The sequence below is a fragment of the Hyaena hyaena genome, unplaced genomic scaffold (assembly GCF_003009895.1).
Source record: "Hyaena hyaena isolate Hyena2069 unplaced genomic scaffold, ASM300989v1 scaffold_721, whole genome shotgun sequence".
NCBI lineage: Eukaryota > Metazoa > Chordata > Mammalia > Carnivora > Hyaenidae > Hyaena > Hyaena hyaena.
Genome location: NW_024081346.1, coordinates 296193 through 308631, shown reverse-complemented (window position 1 = coordinate 308631; position 12439 = coordinate 296193). Strand labels below are relative to the sequence as shown.

The following is a 12439-nucleotide window of genomic DNA, read 5'->3' as shown; positions in this document are numbered from 1 at the left end:
CCAGATGAGCTCAAATGGAGCCGATGGGGTTAAGGGTAGTGAGACTGTCATCCCCGTCAGTCCGGATGCTGGATCAGTGGAACCTCCTGCCTCCCCTCTCTTCCTGCTGTTCTGGGCCCAGTGTCCCTGTGTCCAGGATATGCTGCTGTCCCGGAGACCTCTGCCCTCCTCATCCCATCCCTTTGACCCTAAGCAAGTGACTGAGAGGTAGCTAGACTTCTGGATGGTTATTTTATTGTCAGAGAGGGGGAGGCGGAGGGCACTGAGCAGACGACTCAGTTGGAATGGGTGGCCTGCAAATCGTAGTGCTCCAGCCCAGCCACCAGGGAGCCAGCCAGCTTGATGGTGGCAACCCATGGTGGCTCGCTCAGGTGGTTGGTGGGCGTGCTCAGCCTAGAGGGAGGGTAGAATCAGCAGGGCATGGCCAGGGGGCTGGGCCCTTATCCCTTCTAGTTTTCACTTTCCCCAGCTGTATGAGGGGCCATGTCTGAGGATCACAAAAGCAGTCTAGGGCAAGGCTGTATCCATTTACATTTAAGGGTTGGTGATTCTGTGTTCTGAGCATCCCCTCAACCTGTTCTGCCTTCACTGGACCCCAAGGGGTCCAGAGCAGAGAGTCTCAGGAACCAAGGGCAGATGGAGCCTGATGACCAGACCCTGAGATTCAGTGTGTGTGGGCGGGGAGGGGGGTGTACCTGAAGACTGCACCCTGGATCTGAAGACTCAGATATCAGGTGTACCCTCTGCAGCACAAGGACCGGGGGTAGGGGGTGGGGGTGGGAAGGGCATCAAAGCCTTGTGTCCCAGAGTAAAGAGGAGAGGCTGGAGGGGTCAGGAGTGTGAAGGGCTGGGCCAGGATTTAGGAGGCATGCATTCATCTCCCCTGTCCCTCTCCCTGGAAAGCTTGGGACATGGTCCTTCTTAGTGCACTCAAGACAGGGTCAGGGCCTTAAGTAGGGTCAGGCCAGCTGGCACCAGCTTCCCTCCCTGATGGCTCCAGAAGGTCACAGGGCCAAGGGTCAGCTTGGAGATCTCCACAGAGGATGGGCCTAGGTGTTCCCTCTCCCTTGTCATGGGTCAGTATGGTGTCAAGTTTCCTCTTGGTCCAGAGGGATTGGAGCTCAGCTGGGTTTGAGATACAGCTAAGGAAGGGGTCATGGTTCAGCTGGAGTCAGGACACCAAGCTAAATGGGTCTCTATCCAGGAAGGTGGGATTCAGGACTTTAAGAGGTATCGCTCCCCTCCCTACTCCCCGACGACCTCCCCTCACCAGGCGGACACGTTGCGTGGTAGACGGCGATGACGCGGCTGGTGGCGGCAGTAACACTTGCAGGGACAAGAGTTAAGCACCTGGAAGGGCGGCCAGTGGCGTGCCGTGCTGCCCGAGTTAGCCGTCCCAGCTGGAGGAGGAGCCCCGCCGCCGCCGCCGCCGCCGCCGCCGCCCCCTCCACCGCCGCTGTCAGTCACGGTGGCTGCGGTACGTTCTCGGGGACCATCTCCCGGGGCTCCATCCTCGCGGGTTGCACCCCGGGCTGCGCGGGGACCTTTGTTCCTGCGCGTGCGGGCCTTGATGGGCGCGGGCACAGGCAGCGTTGGCTCCGCTATGGTGGGAACTGGAGCCGGCGATGGGGCCGGGGCCGGCTCCAAGTGGCCTGGGCATGGGGTGGGAGGGTGGGCACTGGCAGCCAAGGCGAGGGGCAGAGTGGGAGCCGGGGCGGGAGCTAAGGCCGACTCCAGGTGGCCTGGACATGGGGTGGGAGGGCGGGCCACAGGCAGCGACTTTGGCTGGAGCGCGGGAGGCTGCGGTGTGGGCGGTGGCGCGGGAGGAGGCGTGGGTGGTGGCGTGGGCGGCGGCGGTGGCGGCAATTCCTGTGAGCCTCCTGGCCCGGGGCTCACAGGCTTGCCATTGGTGGGCGCCGGGAAGATGAAGATCGGCGGCGCCAGCAGGGCTGGTGCAGGTCTCCGGGGCCCGGGAGCTGGGTACGTCTGCCCTGGCGGAGGCGGTGGAGAGCCCCAGGGCCCTGAGAGCGTGGCTGCGCGCCGTCGGGGCGTCCCGACACTGCCGCCGGCTCCGTTGAAGCGGAAGTGGCGTTCAGGGCCACCGGGGGGGCTCACCCAGTCAAATTTGGGCTTCGAGCCTGGAAAGGTGGTGTAGGATGGCGGCGGAAGGGCCCTGGCATGGGACACAGGCGCCTAAGGGGGTCCAGAACACCTCTCGCCGTCTCCACCGCCTTCTGCTTCCTGAGTCCCCCGAGGGACTCCCGAGGGTCGCGCGGTCCCAGGAGCCAGGGACCCCTGCTTCAGGACTTCGGCGTAAGAGATGGAACCCGAGGCAGCGGAGAAGAGTCCTCCGCCTCCGCAGCCCCCGAGCGAGGCTTTGGCAGCTAAGGAACTCGACGCTGCCGCAGGGGTCAAAGGGGGCCCCGACTTGAAGGTGACTTTACACAGCAGGCTCAGGCCGGACTCGGGGACCGCCGGCCGGGCCATTTCGCCCTCGCCTGCTTGGGGAGGTACCCCTCTACGGACTCCACCGGCCGTCGGGCCCTCGCTGCTGTACCCGACCTTGCTTTCTGTGGGGGTTGTGGCGGGTGTGGCCAGAGCAGGAGTGATTCTGTGGTCCGGGGGCTGCCGGTCGGAAGGTGGCGGTGGTGGCGGCTTCCGCGGCGCCAAGGGCGGCGGAGTAGGGGGTGGGGCCCTCGGATCAGAGTCTGGGTCTTCTCCAGTTAGTTGCCGGGGCGGCGGGGGCAGCGGACGAAGGTTCGGAGGATCGCCCTGGCCGCGATGGCTCGCCTCCAGCAGACCGCGGATCCGGGGCACCGGAGTGCCCGTGGGTTTTCGCCACTTAGACGGCGCGGACAGCAGGGTCCCCACAGGGGACGGGGGTGGTGTGGAGACCGCGGCTGCGGCTGCCTCCTCTGAAAGGGGCGTCACTGGCGAGGGCAGTTCTAAGGGCAGGGGCGAGGGTGAGGCCTGGGGCTCCGGGGATACCTGGGTTCCCGCGGGCGCGGAGCTGCCAGGGAACCAGACGCCCAGCCCGCGAGCCAGGCGCATGGCCGGGGAGGAGGGGGTCACCTCGGGCTCCACCAGGGACGTACGGCGGGAGTCAGAGGAGCGGTCCGAGGCCTGCTCTTTTCGGGAGCCCCCGCCCGCGGACGGCTCCGACTGCACGTTCCCCATTTCTGACGGAGGTCGGGGACTGTGATCAGAAAAACTTCAGCTAATCAGTCCGCCAAAACTGTGGGGACTCCACGAGGCTGACTGTATTTGGTCCTACCCGTCCGCACCAGACCCTCCCCTGTGCGCCAAGATCCGCTCAGGCACTAGTCTCTCACTAGTCTCTAGCTGCATTCCTGTTCTGGGACTCTCACGCTCAAGCCTTCTTCCCCATCGCCCCATCCAGCCGCTGTCAGGCCTTCTCCCCATGGCCCCATTCAGCTGCTATTCGGACACTTAGGCTCCATCTTTTTAGTGTACTAAGATTCGGTCCCGGTGCCCCCACCCCACCCCCACCTCAGCTTGTCCCTCAGGTCACATCCCTACACTTTGATCATGTCCTCGGTCTCCAGGCGCCAAGACACAGGTTTTGCCCGCTTTCCTATCAGTCACTCAGGCCACATCATTGGTGGTGATTGCGCTCAGTAGCCTACAAAGCCTGCCGGGAGTTCAAACTTCTCTCCGGGCCTTCTAACCTGGCTCGGGAGGTCCAGGCCCCGCCCCTGCTCTGCGGTCCCGCCCCCGATTGTGTCTCGGGCCCCATTCTCCCCGCCCCGGTCGGGCCTCGCCTCCGCGGTATTCTTGTATTGTCAACCCTTCAGTCCTCACCTCTAACCCTCCGATCCCTGTCTCTGTGTCGATCATTTGAGTCTCGCCCTCTTCCCAGGCAGCGGCAGATCTTCGGGCCTCACTCCTAAACTTTTCCGTCTCCTGGTCTACTAGCCGGCTTCAACACTCAGACCCCACCCCCTTCCCCAAGCTCCGCCCTGGCCCCGCCTTCGCCCAGAGGTTCCCACTCACCGACTCCTCCAGCCGACCAAAGTTCAGACCGCGGCCCCCTGGGCCCAGGGCAGGGCGGGGAACGGCCGTAGCAGAAAATAACCGAAAAGAACGGGGGGTGAAGCGGGTGATGGCAAGTGCGGACCCCGAGGTCTAGGCCCCGCCCCCGGGCTCGAGGCCCCGCCCTCCCGTGAGCAGCCAGCAAGAGGCCGGCCCCGTACGAACCTGGATCTCCCTTTGAAATATTCCGCTGTCTTCTTCCCCGCCCCCAGGCCTTGTAGCCCTAGGCCCCACCCCTTTAGAACGTTGTCCTTAGCACCTCCCCTTTATAAACGCTCCGCCCCTCTTCGTTATTCCCTCCCTCGAAGCCCCGCCCGTTACGGACTCCGCTAAGTAGCTTCTCCCTTTAGGCACTCTCTTGTTCCCCGCTCAGAAGGCAATTTGCTTCTAAACTCCACCCTTTTAGGACCCCCACTGCATCTGTTCCCAAGACCCTCTCCTTCCTCGGGCCTGCCTAGAAGGCCCAACCACCGTGGGCCCGCCCCTTCCGTGACGCAAGCGCTTGTCCGCGCCCTCGGCGTCCTCACCGACTCTCCTTCCCAAGGCCCTCCGGCCCCGCCCCCTTGCGAAGTCTCCCTTCTCGCCCCACCCCTTTTCGAACCCTACCAGGTAGTCAGCCCCTCCCACTTAGAACCCAAAGAGAAGACCCTCACCTCTTTAGAACCCTGAGATCAGGCCATGTCCTGGACCCTTCCCCATATCTTCAGGGATCAGTGGCGCGGATGAGTGGGAAAGTGGGGGATCCTCTCCGGATCCTGAGAAAATGGGGGCTGGGGGGCTGTTCGCTGGAGTCAGTGGCGGGCTCTAGGACCCAGCGGGCAAGTACGCCCGCCTCGCGCTTACCCCTCCCCCAAGCCGCCCCCTCCCCCTCACCCATCTTCCAGGTTCCCCCTCCCTCCCCCGTCGCCCCGGCTCCCGGTGCCCGTCTCTAGCGCCGCCGGAGCCAGCGAGGGAACCGGAGCGAACAGGAGGAGGAGGAGGAGGAGGAGGCCAAGTCGCCGCCGCTCGGAGCCCGGCCGGAGCCTCCCAGGCAGGTGCCAAGGGGGGCGAGGGGGCGGGGGCTGACGGACTGCCTGTCCCAGTGAGGGGGCGGCCAGGACCGCGCTGCGCCTCCTGCCCACCGGGGCGCCCCCCAGACCGCGGCTGGAAGGACAAGGGGTTGGGGGCCCCTAAACTGCGCGGCAGCCATTTGGGGTATCAGTCTCCATTTGGAGGCCTGGACTTCTCCGAGGACGCCCCATTCATAAAATTCCGAACTGGACCCCCACCATTGAGGAACTCTGGGGACCACTCCCCCAGGGAAACAGATGTGTGGGGAGCACAGGGCATTCAGAAATCCCGGCGTCCCATCCCAGCTAGGCCCTGGGGGACCCCTGCCCTCTTTCTCTGCTTCACCTGTTGTCGGGGGAGGCGGGCGGACAAAGGAAGCAGCATCACGTGACTGCTCATTCACAAAATCCCATCCCATTGAGAAAAGGGGGCTGGGGGCGCTGCGACCGCCCCTTACCCTCCGGAAGGGCCGGGGAAAACAGGCAGCCTGCAGGTGGGGGAAGGGGCTAGAGCTCGCTGCCTGGGTCCCTAAGATTGAGACTCCAGGGTCCCTGCGCTAGGTGGTAGTGAGGGGCTGGACGCTGATTCCGATTACTGGGCGGAGGGCTACGTCCCCTGAGCTGGGGGGCGGGGTAAGATGGTTCTGAAGGATGCTGGGGCGGGGAGGGGGAGGAGGAGGGATCAGTTCTCCACCTCCCCTCAGTCTCTCTCCCTTGCCTTCCCTCGGCTGGGACCTGAGGGAGCAGGCTTGATTTTTGTGAATGAAACGCACTCTGGTCGTGTCTCGGTCGTCCGTTTCTGGCTTCCTCTGCCTCCATCTCCCTTTCGGCCTCTCTCTGGCCATTTCTGGTTCTCTCCCTGCTCCCTGCCCATCTCCCGTTGCTGGGTGACTCAGTGAGCTTTGCATCCGGTCTCATTCATAAATCCGGGAAGGGGTGGGGGGAAGAAAGCCTGGGTTTCTCACCCAGCCGGTGGCCTGGGCGGCCGAGTGTGGAGGCAGTGTAGGGGGAATCTGGAGCTGAGTTGATGGGCTCTAAGAAAATACATATGCGCAGGCACCCAGCTGTGAGGGGGAACGATGGGTGGGGCTGTGGGAATGTGCTGAGGGATGAGAAGGAGACTGGGTTGATAGGGGAAGAGCAAGGAGGGGGAAGGGAATTGGAAAACCGGGGCTGTGGGGGTCAGGGTGGGAATGATGGGGAAAGGGACGAAGGTGGGTGTGGAGAGAAAAAGTAGATACAGAGAAGGTGAGCATGGGAGAAAAGAGATGGCATGAGGAAGAAAGAAGCCATGCTGGAAGAAGGTGGGCATGGGGAGGGAGAGGCAGGTATGTAAGGGAAGGTGAAAATCGGGGCCTGAGGGTTCAGTGGATCCAGATGTGAGGGATGAAGAGGGGAGATGAGGCTTGGGGCCGACACTGAATGGCAGAGCAGGATCGGAGCCCAATGACTATGTCGTCCCTGTCTCCCCACCTCTTGCAGGTACATGGTTCAGGTCCGAGCCGTGGTGATGGCCCGAGATGACTCCAGTGGGGGCTGGCTGCCTGTGGGGGGCGGGGGCCTCAGCCAGGTGAGCGTTTGTCGGGTCCGAGGGGCCAGGCCCGAGGGGGGGGCCCGCCAGGGGCACTACGTCATCCACGGGGAGCGCCTTCGGGACCAGAAAGTGAGCCACCCTGGGGCGTGGGGGTAGGGTGGGGGCATGGGGAAGTGAGGGGCTGGGGCTGGGAGTGCAGAGGTGAGGTCAGGTCATCTCCCAGCCCAGAATCAACCCCGGGGTGTGGGATGTGGTTTGGAAGTGAATTCCTGTCTTATACCTGTCTTATGGATAAGGACTGGGAGTTTGGGGAATATCTGGGGTATTTAGCGCATCCTGTCCACTGCCATTGCCTGGTGGACTATTACAGCAGCCTCCTCACTGGTCTTGCCCGGCTCCTGCTCTGTCCCTCAACCGCAGTCTGTTCCGCTAGGACCCTGCTGACCCCTGACTCAGATCATGTCCGTCCTCTGCTCAGAACCCTCCTGTGGCTCCATCTTGCTCAGAAATCTTTACCGGAAGGCTCTACACCACTGGCCCCTGTCTGCTCTAAGTATACGGAGGCATGTGGTGGGAGACCATCTGGCAGTGCCAAATAGGGTTCCCAACCCTGTATGTGGGTTCAGCAGGAATATTCTAGGCTGTCTGGCATGATTTGGAAGGACAGTGTCAAAGTTTCAGCTGGGGATGTAGTAGAAAGACTTGGATTGTTTGAAAAGGCTTGGGGGGTGGGTTGCATTTCAGAGGAGAGCTCAGAAGGAACAACGTAGGGGGATTTGAAATGGTGTGAAGGAATACAGTGATGTTGGACCAGGAGATGAGGAAATGTCTAGGAAACATGCTGAGGAAACATGCTGAGGCGACGTCAGCATCTGAGGGGAAATCTATGGGAGTTTGATCAACATTTTGGGGTAGTGTTTTGGGAGATTATTGGGGCATCAGAAGGAGATTAATAGTAATATCTTGAGAGATTCAGTAACATTTGGGGGGTATTATTGAGTCAGAAAGAGGGATGTTGGGTTATTGGAAGGGGGTATTAGGAAAATGTAGGGATCAAGGGCTTGGGGGAAATATTGGAGTATCAGAGGTGTGCTCAATAAAATTGGGGAGTGGTGTTGGGGTGTTGATCAGGGTTCAAGGGTACACCTAGGACTGAGAAATGAAGTTTGTGGGATGCTGAGGTATGCAGCTAGGCTGAGGATTAAGAGGAAGACACGGGTCTGTCTGGAAGAGGGGGGTCTGACCTGCCCCCTTCCTGCCCCCTCAGACCACCTTGGAGTGTACCCTGAGGCCGGGCTTGGTTTACAACAAGGTCAACCCCATCTTCCATCACTGGAGCCTGGGCGACTGCAAGTTCGGGCTGACGTTTCAGAGTCCCGCGGAAGCTGATGAGTTCCAGAAGAGCCTGCTGGCTGCACTGGCAGCACTGGGGCGAGGTGAGCGGGTACTGGAGGATGGGGTGGAGGGGTGGGAGAAGCTGGAGCCTGGCCCGGGGAACTCACTGCCCGCCTCTCTCCTTGCCCCAGGCTCGCTCACCCCCTCTTCCTCCTCCTCTTCCTCCTCCCCTTCCCAGGACACCGCAGAGACTCCCTGCCCTCTGACGGTGAGTCTCCAGGATGCAGCTCTGCTGGGTGGGCGGAGGGGAGGGGTTGCAGGGTGGGGGGGGATGTGTGTGTCTCTATCCTACAAACATTCTTGAGCATCTCTTGTATATCAGGCACCGTGCCACATGCTGGGGACATCAAATCTGGGCCCAAACTGTTAGTGTCAACTTAATGCCAGTTATCCTCGTTTTCACATTCTGTCGTGGGTCACACATTCATTCAAGGGTATTTATTGAGCACCTTCAGTAAGTAGTGTTTTAGGCACTGGGGGAAGGAGTCCCTTTCCTCATGGAGCTTCTATTCGAGCGTGGAAAGGCAGAAAATTTTTGAAAATTTATTTTAGAGAGAGCAAGTGAGAGAGAGACCGTGCACGCATGAGCAGGGGAGAGGGGCAGAGGGAGAAAGAGAGAGAATCTTAAAGGCCCCACACTCAATGCGGAGCCCCACACAGGGCCCGATCTCACGACCCTGGGATCATGACCTGAGCTGAAATCAAAAGTCAAATGCTCCATGACTGAGCCACTCAGGTGCCCCAAGGCAGACACTTTTTTTTTTTTTTTTTAAAGATAAACGTTTTACAGGGAACAACTTAACGACAAGTCCAGCCTTCTAGTTATTCAGGGTACAAACCTTAAAATCATCCTTGACTTTTCTCCTTTTGTATGCTCCTTCTCCAATCTGCCATCAAATATTGGCTTCACTTTCAAAATGATTAGAATCTGCTTCCAACCTGGTATTGTCCAGCCTCGTCTCCCAACTGGCACATGTCACCAGTCTCCTATTCTCAACTGCACCCCCCCCCATTTCCTACTGCCTGGACGTTCCCCCTCACACAGCCAGAAAGACCCTCTTGATATCTAAGTCAGATCATGGCCATTCCTCTACTCAGAATGCTTCCAGGGCTCCATCTCACTCAGGGTAAAGGACAAAACCCCCAATCCTCCGTTTTGCTCACTCTGTTCCAGCCACACTAGCCTCCTCACTGTTACGCCAACACAGCTGACACATTCTTGTCTCAGGGCCTGTGCACGAGCTGTTCCTTATCTCTTGGAATACTCTTCCCCAAATTTCCACATGGCTCGTCCCCTTATTTCCTTCAGGGTTTTATACACATTGCACCTTTCCTGAGTAAGCTGTTTAAAAATTGTGTCTCCCAATGCTCTTACCCGGTTCTAATTTTTTTCCCCCGTCTTCTAAGATATTTCCCTTACTTCCTTTCTAAATAGACAATTTTCTTATCTGTTAGCGTATTACCTGTCTCCTGTGCTAGAATGCCAGCTCCAGGAGGCAAGGATCTTTTGTTGCTTTCTTGCTGCATCTCCAATGCCTAAAACAGTGCCTGGTATACAGTAAGTGTTCAGTAAATATGTGTTGAATAAATGTATTGAATGAATAAATGCGCATAATGTCAGACGCGATTTGGCATTTGCTGGGAACAGTGGATGTTGCTGAGACTTCGGAAGAACAGAACTGGTTCCCGGGGCAGAAAAGTGGGAATCCCAGGGTGAGGGGAAGATGTGGGCGGGGCTGCCAAATCTCGCAGACAGTTCCCACGTACGGAGTGCTCACTGTACGCTCACCGAACGTTGCGCTGTACTTTCCACGCTCCATCTTACATCCTCCGGATGGCCTTCGTGAGCCTGGCATGTCATGGGTGCTCAATGAATGTTTCCTGAAGCTAGTAAATGGATGGAGTCAGAATGATCCCCAAGGTACAGCAAAGAGTCTGAGGTCTGAGCAGTGGCGGTTCAGTTTGTGAGGGACGGCTGGTTTGGATGAGGAAGGAGAACGTTCCTGGTGGGTGGAGCTGCCCCCGGTAAAGGTGTGGTGGTGGGAATGAGGCAGGAAGGTGGCTGACTGGCCAAGGGGGAGGGGCGCTGGGAAGCAAGGATATTTTGATGTTCTGTAGGTTGGTGAGCTGAGCAGATAAGAAGCGGGGGGTCAAATAACGAAAACCGATTCCAGCTTTTCCAAACTTCAGGCATGCCTTCTGCCCTTGACAGGGGGTCCTAACCACATCCTTATGAATAGACACTATTATGATCCCCATTTTACAGAGAAGGAAACTGAGGCTCAAAGAGATGAGCTCACTTGCCGGAGGTCACACAACCAGTCAGTGGCAGAGCCGGGGCTTGAACCGAGGCCTGTCTGGCCGCAGAGCCCTCGCTCGCCACGGGAGGGGGTCTATGTGAGGGCATCGGCTGTGCCGGTGGTCCGGCTCTGAGGCCGCCAATCTCCTCCAGTCCCATGTGGACAGCGAGTCCTCCTCCAGTCACAGCCACCAGGAGACGCCTCCCACCGCCGCGGCGGCCACTATCATCACCGTGGAGTCAGCTTCTGGCTTCGGGCCGGCCACGTCCCCCCAGCGCCGCCGCTCCTCGGCTCAGGTGCGACCTCTGACCTCCAGCAAAAGTCTGGGACTCCGGGTGAAGTGGGGCAGGGTGCTGGGTCCGAAGTAGGCGGGAGCTGAGACCCCCAGAAGGGCAAGAAATCACAACCAGATCCTAGGGGCCAGCTGACTTGAATTGACGGCAGTGGTGGTGGGAGGGTGCTTGGAGACTTCTGTCCCTCCGAGGGTTGGGTGAGACTTTCCCGTGTCTCCTGCACCCTTGGAGATTTTGGAAAGTTCTGAATTCTGAACTCAGGGGTTGGGGGACGACTTGGACAGTTCTTTGGGTATGTGAGGGAGTGTTTTGTACTCATGGAAGGAGTTCTTTAGACTGCCTAATTCATTAGGAGGGCCACAGTATCCAAGGAAGTTCGGGCTCTCTGGGGAACGATTCCTGCATCCTGAAGGGGGAGATGGTGGGGTCCAGAGCTCCCAGATCTGGGAGCTGGGACTTCCTGGGTCTTGGGAGAAGACAGGACTTGGAGTCTGGACCACTGAGTCCTTAAGGTGTGGGCTTGATGCCTTTGGTCTGTTCTTTGATACCCTCTGTCCCCTGTGAGAGGAGTGGGCTGAGGGCTTGGAAGTCAGAGAGCTGGACCCAGACACTAAGGATCCCCGGACAGCATCCTTGGATGAATGAGGCCTGAGGCAGGGGTCTTTGGATTCTCAAGTCGTCTGCGACTGGGATGGATTGTGGTGGAGTGTGGAGGGGGTCACAGACCCCGCTAACCTGTTCTCCTGTCCCTTCGTCCTACAGAGCTACCCTCCGCTCCTACCGTTCACGGGGATTCCGGAACCCTCAGAGCCCCTGGCTGGGGTAGGGGGCCCGGGCTGGGGCGGCCGTGGCTATGAGGATTACCGGCGCGCTGGGCCACCCGCACCCCTCGCTCTGTCCACCTGCGTGGTGCGCTTTGCCAAGACCGGCGCGTTGAGGGGCGCAGCCCTGGGGCCTCCCACCGCACTACCCGCCCCTCTCGCGGAGGCTGCACCCCCAGCGCCCCCGGCTCGCCCTCCCCCCGGCCCCGGCCCTGCCCCTGCGCCGGCCAAAGCCTCCCCGGAGGCAGAGGAGGCGGCGCGCTGCGTGCACTGCCGTGCGCTCTTCCGCCGCCGTGCTGACGGGCGTGGTGGCCGCTGCGCGGAGGCCCCGGACCCGGGTCGCCTGCTGGTACGCCGGCTCAGTTGCCTGTGGTGCGCCGAGAGCTTGCTCTACCACTGCCTGTCAGACGCCGAGGGCGACTTCTCGGACCCGTGCGCCTGCGAGCCGGGCCATCCGCGTCCCGCCGCGCGCTGGGCCGCACTGGCGGCCCTATCCCTGGCGGTGCCCTGCCTCTGCTGCTATGCGCCCCTGCGCGCATGCCACTGGGTCGCGGCGCGGTGTGGCTGCGCTGGCTGCGGGGGTCGCCACGAGGAGGCGGCGCGGTGAGGACGGCCTGGTGGGTCCAGTAGCTGCACCGAGGACCCAAAATTGAGGGTCCAGGACCCTGGACTCCGTTCGGACCCCAAACCCAAACCTAGGCACACCCAGAACTTGGAGCTTGAGTTTGGATTGAGAGACCCCAGACCTGGAACCTGGACCCCAACCAAATCTAGGACTGAGAGACCCCAGGCCCAGCTTCGTTGGGATGCCTGTCCAAGAGGTCCCAGGCATCCTGAGTTCCGGTGTCCCCGGTGTCCTGCCGCCACCCCCTCCCTGACCTAGACTGAGGAGACCCCAGGCATCCCCAGACTCTACACCTCGGGCAGGCTGGGGAGCATCTGGATCCCTGTGAGATGCAGGGCCCTGAACCCCAACTCCCTGTTCAAATAACCA

At 60.3% G+C, this 12439-nt stretch overlaps 2 protein-coding genes across 2 annotated transcripts; one reads left to right on the top strand and one right to left on the bottom strand.

Annotated features, from left to right (window-relative positions):
* Positions 1-212: 212 nt before the first annotated feature.
* On the bottom strand, positions 213-3976 carry GGN (gametogenetin). The gene is given in 3 exon segments (XM_039217717.1): positions 213-393; positions 1271-3196; positions 3823-3976. Coding segments are annotated over 2 exon segments (2025 nt in total). The 5' UTR covers positions 3178-3196; positions 3823-3976; the 3' UTR covers positions 213-275.
* Positions 3977-6588: 2612 nt separating this feature from the next.
* On the top strand, positions 6589-12052 carry SPRED3 (sprouty related EVH1 domain containing 3). Its single transcript, XM_039217711.1, has 5 exons — positions 6589-6765; positions 7904-8072; positions 8163-8239; positions 10484-10627; positions 11387-12052. The coding sequence occupies exons 1-5, from the start codon at positions 6589-6591 to the stop codon at positions 12050-12052; spliced, it is 1233 nt and encodes a 410-aa protein (XP_039073642.1).
* Positions 12053-12439: the final 387 nt, after the last annotated feature.